At 41.9% G+C, this 11,105-nt stretch overlaps 1 protein-coding gene across 2 annotated transcripts; it reads left to right on the top strand.

Annotated features, from left to right (window-relative positions):
- The first annotated feature begins 1,653 nt into the window (after window positions 1-1,653).
- DIABLO (diablo IAP-binding mitochondrial protein) lies at window positions 1,654-9,539 on the top strand. Of its 2 annotated transcripts, none has more exons than XM_030218110.1 (6): window positions 1,654-1,722; window positions 2,342-2,456; window positions 6,314-6,442; window positions 6,845-6,925; window positions 7,540-7,636; window positions 8,872-9,539. In XM_030218110.1, the coding sequence occupies exons 1-6, from the start codon at window positions 1,673-1,675 to the stop codon at window positions 9,087-9,089; spliced, it is 690 nt and encodes a 229-aa protein (XP_030073970.1). In that variant the 5' UTR covers window positions 1,654-1,672; the 3' UTR covers window positions 9,090-9,539. The 2 variants fall into 2 exon arrangements, with proteins under 2 accessions (XP_030073970.1, XP_030073969.1); XM_030218109.1 differs by having other exon boundaries at window positions 6,815-6,925.
- Window positions 9,540-11,105: the final 1,566 nt, after the last annotated feature.

Here is an 11,105-nt window from a genome sequence, read left to right as displayed (position 1 = left end):
GCAAAGGACCGTTGGGAGAACTCAGATACGCTGCCCTCATCTACATCGGAGGAGACAAAGTCCTCCAAGGCCTGGGAATCAACCCGAGGGCGTTTACCTCTGGGAACCTCAACCTCTTTACCAGACGAGGGAGCAGGGGCAGCGTTTTGCATAAGGAAGGCCTGATGCAGCAGCAAAACAAACTCGGGGGAGAAACCCCCCAGACTGTGCACTTCCGCAGCCTGGGCTACAGCCCTAGACGCACCCTCAACTGGCGCTCGCAAGAGCGGGGGAGAGACATGCTGCGCATCCAAAATGGCGTCCGGCGCGACACTCCGCGAAGGAGCCGCGCGGGAAGAACGGCGCTTAACTTTAGCCGCTTTTGTGCCGTCGCCCAAATTAAGGGCGTTCATGGCATTGTCTCCAACCTCAAGGGCGGCCCAAGAAGAAGCCGTCTGAGCCGCGTGGCCGGCCAAGATGGCGGAGGCGAGGAGCGGGGGATGGGCGTTTATGGCAGGAAAAACCGCCACGCCGGAGGAAGGACCGGGACATTCATCGGTCACGAAACTGTCACCCAACAAGGGCGAATCAGGCTTTAAGACCCTCGCATCCCCTCTAGAAGCGCTCAAGCGATCCGGGGAGCGACTCTTTGTGCCCTCGCCCTCCGACGCCATATGCCACGAGGAGAAGAATCGGGGAACCCCCTGCCCGCTATAAAAAGGTAAAAATTACCTGCTTTCCGCTCCAAGCTGTAACGACCTGGTGTCCCAGTGAGTAGCTGCAATAAACGTTTAAATAAACGTCGAAATAAACGCCTTTAAGGACGTTCAAAAATTTTTTTTTTTTTTTTTTTAACGGAGCCAGCGGGAGGGGGGAGAAAAGGAGGGACCTGGCACCACCAGGTTTGCACTTGCTCAAAAGAGCCCTCAACCCCAGGCACTCAACAAAACCTAAAAATTAGGCTTGGAGGCCTAGCCAGAGCTGCTGCTGTGTGTGACCACCACCTGCTGAGATAGAGAACATACTGAGGAGTTTCCGGCAGCACATGACCACATATAGGGAGGCAAAAGTTTGCTCTCTATCTCCACCTGCTGGTAGATGGACACAACCCACCAGTCTATGGATTGATCAGCTTGATGATATGGAAAGAAGAGTTTACTTTTACTTCCAATCTTTATAACACTAGGCTTCCCAAGGCAGACGACAGGATATCCTAACTGAAAATTGGCAATTTAGTACTGTAATCTTTGAAGCTGTTTTAGTGATATTCCGTTTTGATTTCATATTTTATATCTTTATATGGGACCCTTTCAAATAAATTAAAAAGGTGAAGGACATTTTTTTTTTACTTAAAATGTCCTTCACCTTTTAAGGCACTGCCTATCCAACTGGAACAGCTTTTGACTTTTTACAGGTAGAACACGTATAAGCAGCCCATTATTTCGAATAATCTTTACTACTACTGCTTTCAATAGCGTTTGCTATTGTTTTGGGTCTACTTGTGATTCCGCCTAATGGATTGATAGCCCAAGTAAACCTCCTTGAGATATAGCCTCGGCTCGAACCATCTCTTGCTCTCAATCTAACCTCCTTAATGTCGCCAACTACGCGACGTCATCCGTCAAACGCCCCACCTTACTTCAAATGTGATCGTCTGCCTGACGTGACGTCATTTCCGGTAGTCAGAAGCAAGATGGCGGCACTCAGGGGGCGGTTGGTGTGTAGATTCTCCGCCTTCTTGAGGTAGGACGGGAGGCTGTGGAGGGTAGAGGAGAGATTTCATTATGGGGTAGTGGCAGCGGTGGGGCACTTGGATTCCTGTCTTCAGGGCCCAGTGATAGGAGCAGAAAGTGATCGATAGGGCATGTTCCAGACCCTTCTTTAAAGTGGTCGTCCGCTGGAATCCCCTTGCTGGAGGTTTCTGTCGGGACTGATGCCACTATTTATGTTATTTTCGGGGAGGGATCTGTTGGGGGAAGTAATGACAGCTCGTCGCCTTTTGGAGGTAGTTGTATGGGGCGAGTCCTTGTCAGGGCTTCGAATACGGCAGAAAGTGTCTATTTTCTTTCTGCTTTATTCTCCTTGGCTGTTTGGATCCCTGCTGAATGTTTTCTAAGTCGGATGTTACTAGGGATTCAGATGTTTCAGAAATTAGGGTTACCACCTGATGTAGTACTGGGTTTTGTTCCATTGCAAGACGTAGACCAACTCTTAGGGAAATCGGAATTATAACCACATACGTGCAGCGGGGGAAACTAGTGGTGGATCAACATCTTCAAGGCGTTCTGTGTGACGTCAAACCCTATTACTAAATCATAATTTTTGCTTTACGGTTTATAATCTCTTTACATTTTGCTCATAGGCAGGGTTATTCATCTTGGGCTGAGGGGAGAAGGCGTATCTCAGGCTTAAGAAGACCATGGAGCAGAGTAGCATTGGGTTTTGGAGCGACTCTGTGTGCAGTGCCTATTGCACAGGTAATGTAATGAGTGATTAAAGAATTGCAAAAAGATATGATATGATATAATTCTGTCAAAGCATACATGAAATGTAAAAGTAACTGTATCGTGCTGATGAATACATTCACATTTTTTGTTCACAATTGCAGTAAAATAAAATTTAATAAACACCCAACCAATACTTAAAACAATTAAACAAATGGGACCAAATGTCAAATTTTCATATTTTTATGTATAACATTGATATAAATTTAAATATGTAAAGTGTGCTTAGAACCATGTGCTCACCAAAAAGGCAGCAACCACCCTTCCCATCATCACACAAAGTTCTTTTAATTCTCTTAGAAAATAGGTGGAATCTATATGTATATGTGTATATATATGTCCAAACAAGACGTTAAATTACTGCTACTTGTAATGACGTTATTCACAATTGTGAAGATCTTATTCAGCATGCAGAACTGAAGAAAATTCAAAGAGAAACACTGGGAAAAAAATTAAATGAATTTATCTGATGTCTAAATAGTCCACGACCGACGGGAACTTCCAATGGATGATTGCTTTTTCACCTCCCAAATCCAAATATGTCCGTCATGCACTCTTCATTCCTACTTTCTGAACACAAGCTGTGTTTCACCTTGATGTTTCTTCAGGGGGATGAAAAAAAAATTCCTGCAGTCACACACAAATATAGGGCCCCGTTTACTAAGCCGCGCTAGAGGCGCGTTAGTGCTTTTAGCGTGCGATAACTGTATAGGTGCCTACACAGTGTGCGCTAATTTTGTGCACGCGCTAAAAATGCTAGCGCACCTTAGTAAACAGGGCCCAATATCAAACTATACCTAAAAAACTTGATTACATACATGAAAAAAAAAATAACTGATTACTGAGCCCTTTGATTTTGATCAACATTATTATTATTATCTTATATCCTGCAACTGCTAGCCAGTTAAGTGTGGATTACAATCAAAAATATTGAAGCATTCTTCGTTACATACCAGACTCAACAAAGTACATCAAATACAGCAAAATCATAACAGTAATCATTCATGATTGTAATACTTTATAAATAGAAAGGTTTTCAACAATTTTCTGAACAACTTATAGTTATTCAATTGCCTAAGAGAAAGGGGCAATTTATTCCAGTAAGTTGCAGCCTGATAAGAACAAGACAACTTAAGGGAGCAAAAAGACATTACCTAACAGCAGGGTAAGCAAGTGACTAATAGTTTCTAGTTGCTTTTAAAACATTTCCTTTTAAAAATGAAACATGATCCGACAGATGTGCCTGAGCATCCCCGTAGAGAATCTTATGGACCAGTGTCAGCACCTTAAATTCTAATCTGGCCTCCATCAGTAGCCAGTGTAGTTGTTTTATTAATGGAATCGTATTTACTTTCTGCAAAACTGACTCGTACAGCCACATTCTGCACCCTTGCAGCTTACTTTTAAAGATTCTTTGTACAATTAGTAGATACGGCATTACAATAATCCAATTGAGAAAGTATTAAAGATCCATGAATAGACCTGAGAAAATGAAGAGTTCTTCATTCCTTTATTGACCTCGGAGCTTAAACAAAAGTGACAATCCATTTCTACTCCTAAAATCCTGGAAACAGCGACTAAATTAATTTTACAATCTCCCAGTACAAACAGGATTAGATCTTACCAGGTCTGGTGGGCCAACCCATAAAAATGTTGTTTTATCCTTATTTAACATTTGCTTAAAAGCTTGGACCCATGTCTCAACTGTTGCTAAAACAGCAGTGCAGATTTTGCTCATGGAGCAAATTTCCTGGAGTGAAAAGAATGATAACAGAAATGTCCGCATAAAGTTTCACAGAGATGAATTTGACTATACCAGGGGGTATAGCCAAAAAAGAGAACCTTTTCAAGTTAATTTGTTTCCTTAGTGATTCAGGGACTGGTATGTGTCAAAAAGATAAGTATTTTTACCTACATATGTATGCACTCCCTTATATACAGTGGGGGAAATAAGTATTTGATCCCTTGCTGATTTTGTAAGTTTGCCCACTGACAAAGACATGAGCAGCCCATAATTGAAGGGTAGGTTATTGGTAACAGTGAGAGATAGCACATCACAAATTAAATCCGGAAAATCACATTGTGGAAAGTATATGAATTTATTTGCATTCTGCAGAGGGAAATAAGTATTTGATCCCTCTGGCAAACAAGACCTAATACTTGGTGGCAAAACCCTTGTTGGCAAGCACAGCGGTCAGACGTCTTCAGTAGTTGATGATGAGGTTTGCACACGTCAGGAGGAATTTTGGTCCACTCCTCTTTGCAGATCATCTCTAAATCATTAAGAGTTCTGGGCTGTCGCTTGGCAACTCGCAGCTTCAGCTCCCTCCATAAGTTTTCAATGGGATTAAGGTCTGGTGACTGGCTAGGCCACTCCATGACCCTAATGTGCTTCTTCCTGAGCCACTCCTTTGTTGCCTTGGCTGTATGTTTTGGGTCATTGTCGTGCTGGAAGACCCAGCCACGACCCATTTTTAAGGCCCTGGCGGAGGGAAGGAGGTTGTCACTCAGAATTGTACGGTACATGGCCCCATCCATTCTCCCATTGATGCGGTGAAGTAGTCCTGTGCCCTTAGCAGAGAAACACCCCCAAAACATAACATTTCCACCTCCATGCTTGACAGTGGGGACGGTGTTCTTTGGGTCATAGGCAGCATTTCTCTTCCTCCAAACACGGCGAGTTGAGTTCATGCCAAAGAGCTCAATTTTTGTCTCATCTGACCACAGCACCTTCTCCCAATCACTCTCGGCATCATCCAGGTGTTCACTGGCAAACTTCAGACGGGCCGTCACATGTGCCTTCCGGAGCAGGGGGACCTTGCGGGCACTGCAGGATTGCAATCCGTTATGTCGTAATGTGTTACCAATGGTTTTCGTGGTGACAGTGGTCCCAGCTGCCTTGAGATCATTGACAAGTTCCCCCCTTGTAGTTGTAGGCTGATTTCTAACCTTCCTCATGATCAAGGATACCCCACGAGGTGAGATTTTGCGTGGAGCCCCAGATCTTTGTCGATTGACAGTCATTTTGTACTTGTTCCATTTTCTTACTGTGGCACCAACAGTTGTCTCCTTCTCGCCCAGCGTCTTACTGATGGTTTTGTAGCCCATTCCAGCCTTGTGCAGGTGTATGATCTTGTCCCTGACATCCTTAGACAGCTCCTTGCTCTTGGCCATTTTGTAGAGGTTAGAGTCTGACTGATTCACTGAGTCTGTGGACAGGTGTCTTTCATACAGGTGACCATTGCCGACAGCTGTCTGTCATGCAGGTAACGAGTTGATTTGGAGCATCTACCTGGTCTGTAGGGGCCAGATCTCTTACTGGTTGGTGGGGGATCAAATACTTATTTCCCTCTGCAGAATGCAAATAAATTCATATACTTTCCACAATGTGATTTTCCGGATTTAATTTGTGATGTGCTATCTCTCACTGTTACCAATAACCTACCCTTCAATTATGGGCTGCTCATGTCTTTGTCAGTGGGCAAACTTACAAAATCAGCAAGGGATCAAATACTTATTTCCCCCACTGTACATAAATGCCACATCTAGATGCATGTAACTGCACACATGCAGTTATGGAATTGCCTTTCACATGTCAGTGCTGTGGGGCAGAGGCATTGGAGTTCTCATATGGAATTTTGTGTAAAGCTTCCTGCTCTACAGAACTATGTAAATGACACGGTGGTGAGAAGGTCAAATTGATACTTCTAACCTTTAGCTTTTTCTAAAAATAAGTTGGCTAGCTTAGACACCATGCACTATAAATTTGTTATTTCTAGTTTTCTTACGTGGAATGAAATGTGATTGATATATGTTTCTATCTCTGGCAGAAATCAGAATTGGAACTGTCTAACGATGCCTTAATCAGAAGGGCAGTGTCTTTGGTAACAGACAGTACCTACACATACCTTTCACAGGCTACATATGCACTAATTGATGCTTTAACAGAATATACAAAGGTAAGATGAGTTTCTCAAAAAAAGAAAATAGTAAATAGCCAAGCAGAGTAATTTTTAATCAGTTATAAAAATCAACTCAATACATATACTTCATTCCTAAGGATGTAGTTAGTGCTGTGCTGGAAATTGAAGATTTTTGAAAGCCCAGGCTCCTGGTAAAATGTGGCTATCTTAGTCTAATAATGTTTAAGAAATAATAAATGAAGGAAGGTGAGAAAAGTTTAATATGAGAAGCCTGACTAGTACAGCCTTATTTAAGTATAATAAAGATGGATGCTTTTAAACTGTTTGGAACTTGCCATTCTTGTTAAAGCACCCTACTCTGAGTTGTTGAATAATGCTCATCTCTTCACCATCCTTTGTGTGTTGCAGGCATTATACATATTAATTTCTCTCCACCAGCGATACACTGCTCTTCTTGAAAAGAGGAACTCTAAGGAGGAGGATGCAGTTTGGCAGGTGATCATTGGCGCTCGTGCTGAGGTAAGGAATAGCTCACACTATTCTGCTGGTTACCATATTCCTTTATTAATACTCATACTAATTTTTTTTTTTCTTAAGGCAAGGGTTGATAAGTCCCATAGTGAGTGTTCTACTTTACACCAGAATGAAATTATAGGAAATGTAAAATCTAAAACATCAAAGAATGTGAAAAATAAGAGAAAGTGTAAAAGCAAGTTTTAAGAACTTTTTTTTTTTTCAGTTTAACATACCCCAAATTCTGAATAAATATGGTAGCATTCTCCCACTATGTGTTCACATAAACAGCTAGACTCTGGAATACTAGTAACATATAAAGTAAACTACTTTCAAACAAAATTAAAATGATATGTCTATTCTGTGTGCACAAAGCCACTGTTAGGTGATCATTCCTCACCTAGCAAGAATTGTAGGAGAGATGGCAGGTTGTGTTGTTTTCTACCTTAATTATGCATTTTAAATAGTTTTTGAATCAATTTTAGAGGTGAAATCTGGTTATATTTTAATGTTACTCTTCAAAAGGGCAAATCTTGGACAAATGTTAATTTCCTAATCATGTCCTACATGCTGATTAAGTGTCCTGTTTATAGAGCTGTGTACTTTTATTATTATTGCAGGTAAATAAGAAACGACAAGATTACCTAAAATTTGAATCCAGCTGGGCGAGTGCTTTAAAGCTTTCTGAGCTGGCAGCAGAGGCTGCATATCATGCAGGTATTTAAATGAAGTTTGGTTCCTCTGAGTAGATAAGACTGCATTGGTACAAGCTCTCTTTAATCAGCATACCTAAGAAAAACCACCTAGCTTATGATATAATAGCATAGTACTCATTAAATGTCACTAAACCAGGTTCAGCAATTCATCAAGAAAGTAGCAGCTGAAACAGGTCTTGCAGAGATGAGACCTGTTGTAAGTTAATCATGCAGTAACCAGTGGAGTTGCAAAATTACATTTGGGGTCATAACTGGCTGGGTTGTTGATAGGTAACTTAGTAAATGATGGCAGATAAAGACCTGAACGGTCCATCCAGTTTTGTACCACCAAAAAAAAAAAGCCTTTGCAACAGATGCTACCTCTAGTGGTTAGGGTAGTGGACTTTGGTCCTGGGGAACTGAGTTGGATTCCCACTTCAGGCACAGGCAGCTCCTTGTGACTCTGGGCAAGTCACTTAACCCTCCATTGCCCCATGTAAGCCGCATTGAGCCTGCCATGAGTGGGAAAGCGCAGGGTACAAATGTAACAAAAATAAAATAGATACTATTGGAGATTCTACATGGAATGTTGCTACTACATGGAATGTTGGTACTATTGGAGATTCTACATGGAATGTTGCTATTCCACTAGCAACATTCCATGTAGAAGGCTGCGCAGGCTTCTGTTTCTGCGAGTCTGACGTCCTGCACGTACGTGCAGGACGTCAGACTTACAGAAGCAGAAGCCTGCGCGGCCACATTGGTGATCTGCAAGGGCCGACTTCTACATGGAATGTTGCTAGTGGAATAGCAACATTCTATGTGGAATCTCATATAGTAGCAACAGTGGAGGAGTGGCCTAGTGGTTAGGGTGGTGGACTTTGGTCCTGAGGAACTGAGTTCAATTCCCACTTCAGGCACAGGCAGCTCCTTGTGACTCTGGGCAAGTCACTTAACCCTCCATTGCCTCAGGTACAAATAAGTACCTGTATACAATATGTAAGCCGCATTGAGCCTGCCATGAGTGGGAAAGCGCGGGGTACAAATGTAATAAAAATAAAAGCATTGAAGGCAGAAAGAAAGTATGAAGGTTGTTTAATCAAGTATTTGAACCATCTGTCTGCTGACTTTCCCTTCTGAGGGGCATCTGTACTTTTTTTTTTTTTATAAAGATATAACATTGTAAACTACTGCTATGCTATCAGTAATAGATCAAGAAATTGTTAATAAGGAAAACTCACACACTTTTTTTTCTAGGTGCAGACAATGCTTCCATGACAGCCCGCCATCATATTCAGCTGGTGCAGACGCAAGTGCAAGAGATACGCCAACTTGCTCAGAAAGCAGAATCTAAACTGGCAGAAGCACAGCTGGAGGAAATCAGAAAAACAAAGCAGGATGAGACTGTTGCAGAGGAAAGTAACACAGCAGGCTCTGTGAGAGATGAGAATGAAGCCTACATGCGGGAAGACTGAGAGGATGTGGGAACCAGGCATTAGTTCTACACTAACCGCACTGACCTTTAAGGGAGAGTGGCTGGATGCTAAATTATTTCAGCAAGAGGCAGATGTTGCTATACAAAATTTGAGCAATGCTATGAAAAGAGAATGGGGTACAGAGAGTACCTGAAGTTAGCTGTTTCAGAGAACCCATTTAGTTATTTGGTACTTGCAATTGGGATGTTACAGCAGCCACAAACCACCACCAAAGTGCTCTTAAAGCAGAATTCAGCAACAGGATCATTACTAACCATTAAACACCCCCTGAAATGGGTCTTGTTTCCAGCAGAACCTAATCAGTACCACATGCTGTTAGTAAATGACCCTCTAAATGATTTAGCTGCCTTTCTTTTTGATTTCTATTAAGTCTGTTTTCACCATGTAATCCTAAAATTGTTTAATAAATTTTAACCTGCTGGAAGTTAATGATGCTTTTCTATGTTTCTGGGACTATTAACTTGAGTACCTACTATTGATCTTGGTTTATGTACATGAAAGGCAAACAACCTCCATTGCGTACCACAAACAGCTGTAAAGATTGAGACAGTTAATAGTGCAGCTTCTGACATTTCAGGAGGCTTTATACACACATTCTTTGCAAAGTGTGTAAGGCTTCCCCCACCCAACTACTCTTGCATTCTATACAGATTACGCACCCCAAATGCGCATGTAAACTAGTCAGTTGAGTGCTAAACAGTTATTGTTGTTAAGACTTAATTGGTACTTATATATCTGCTAACATGCTATCTGTAGCACTGCATGCCCAACCCAAAAGGGGAGGGGTCTGGGCAGATCAGGGCTATTCCAAACATTTAGGTGCATTGTTCTAGAACAACACCAGGATTTACACCAAGCTTAAGTCCTGGTGCTCAGAGTTTGACCTAGGATTCTGCCCTAAAATAAAATGAGTGGAGTGGAATAGGTGGATGTGAAGCGTCTGTTCACGCTTTCCAAAAATAGTAGGACTAGGGGGCATGCGATGAAACTACAGTGTAGTAAATTTAAAACAAATCGGAGAAAATATTTCTTCACCCAACGCATAATTAAACTCTGGAATTCGTTGCCGGAGAATGTGGTTAGCTTGGCAGAGTTTAAAAGGGGGTTAGACGGTTTCCTAAAGAACAAGTCCATAAACCACTACTACATGGACTTGGGAAAAATCCACAAGTCCAGGAATAACATGTATAGAATGTTTGTACGTTTGGGAAGCTCACCCGGTGCTTGGCTGCTGTCGTGGACAGGATGCTGGGCTCGATGGACCCTTGGTCTTTTCCCAGTGTGGCATTACTTATGTACTTATGTAAATGCTATTTTGCAAAGGGTGCTTAGCCCAGAGTACCCTCTAGAGAATAGAACTTAGTTAGCACTGCACTGATTTTTCCCAATGCTTAAACAGTGCCATTTATATAATCTATCTCATAATGGTTGAGATAAAAGGCAGCCATGTTCACATACTATACTAGTATATTCTAATGTACTAATAATTGAGCTATGGCTTATACAGACAACACCCTGCTATTAAATATTTCACTGTTCTAGATAGAGTAGGACAGAAGCAAAAAACCTTAATGCAGATGCCCTTTAAAATGAGCATGCAGCAGCACTTTGTACTTAGCTTTTCTATATCCTTAAGAACAGGTCCTGTATACCTGACTTGGGAGCCAATGTTCAGAGCCTAATGCCAGCATTAAAAACAGTTAGCACCAGACTAGCACATACAATATGCACAGGATGTTCAGAGGGCTCTTAATGTGCTCATCAAAGATGGCCACAAATTGAGTATTTCTTCCCAATGCTCAGAAGCAAATGCTGAAAATGCTAGCACAGGGGGTGGTGAAGGTGTTCAGGAGATTTGTCAATTTGGCACATTAAACTGCAGGTTTTATTCTCTTTTGCAAGGGGAAGGAATCCTGTGCAAGTTTTAAGTGCAGTAGTGAGTGTGTGTGTGTCTGAGCAAAACCAAAAGTGACAGCACAAAGTGGCACCTATTGG

Source organism: Microcaecilia unicolor, chromosome 11, assembly GCF_901765095.1.
Source record: "Microcaecilia unicolor chromosome 11, aMicUni1.1, whole genome shotgun sequence".
Taxonomy (NCBI): domain Eukaryota; kingdom Metazoa; phylum Chordata; class Amphibia; order Gymnophiona; family Siphonopidae; genus Microcaecilia; species Microcaecilia unicolor.
The sequence above is the reverse complement of the archived record's forward strand: the minus strand, read 5'-3'. Positions and strand labels throughout refer to the sequence as shown.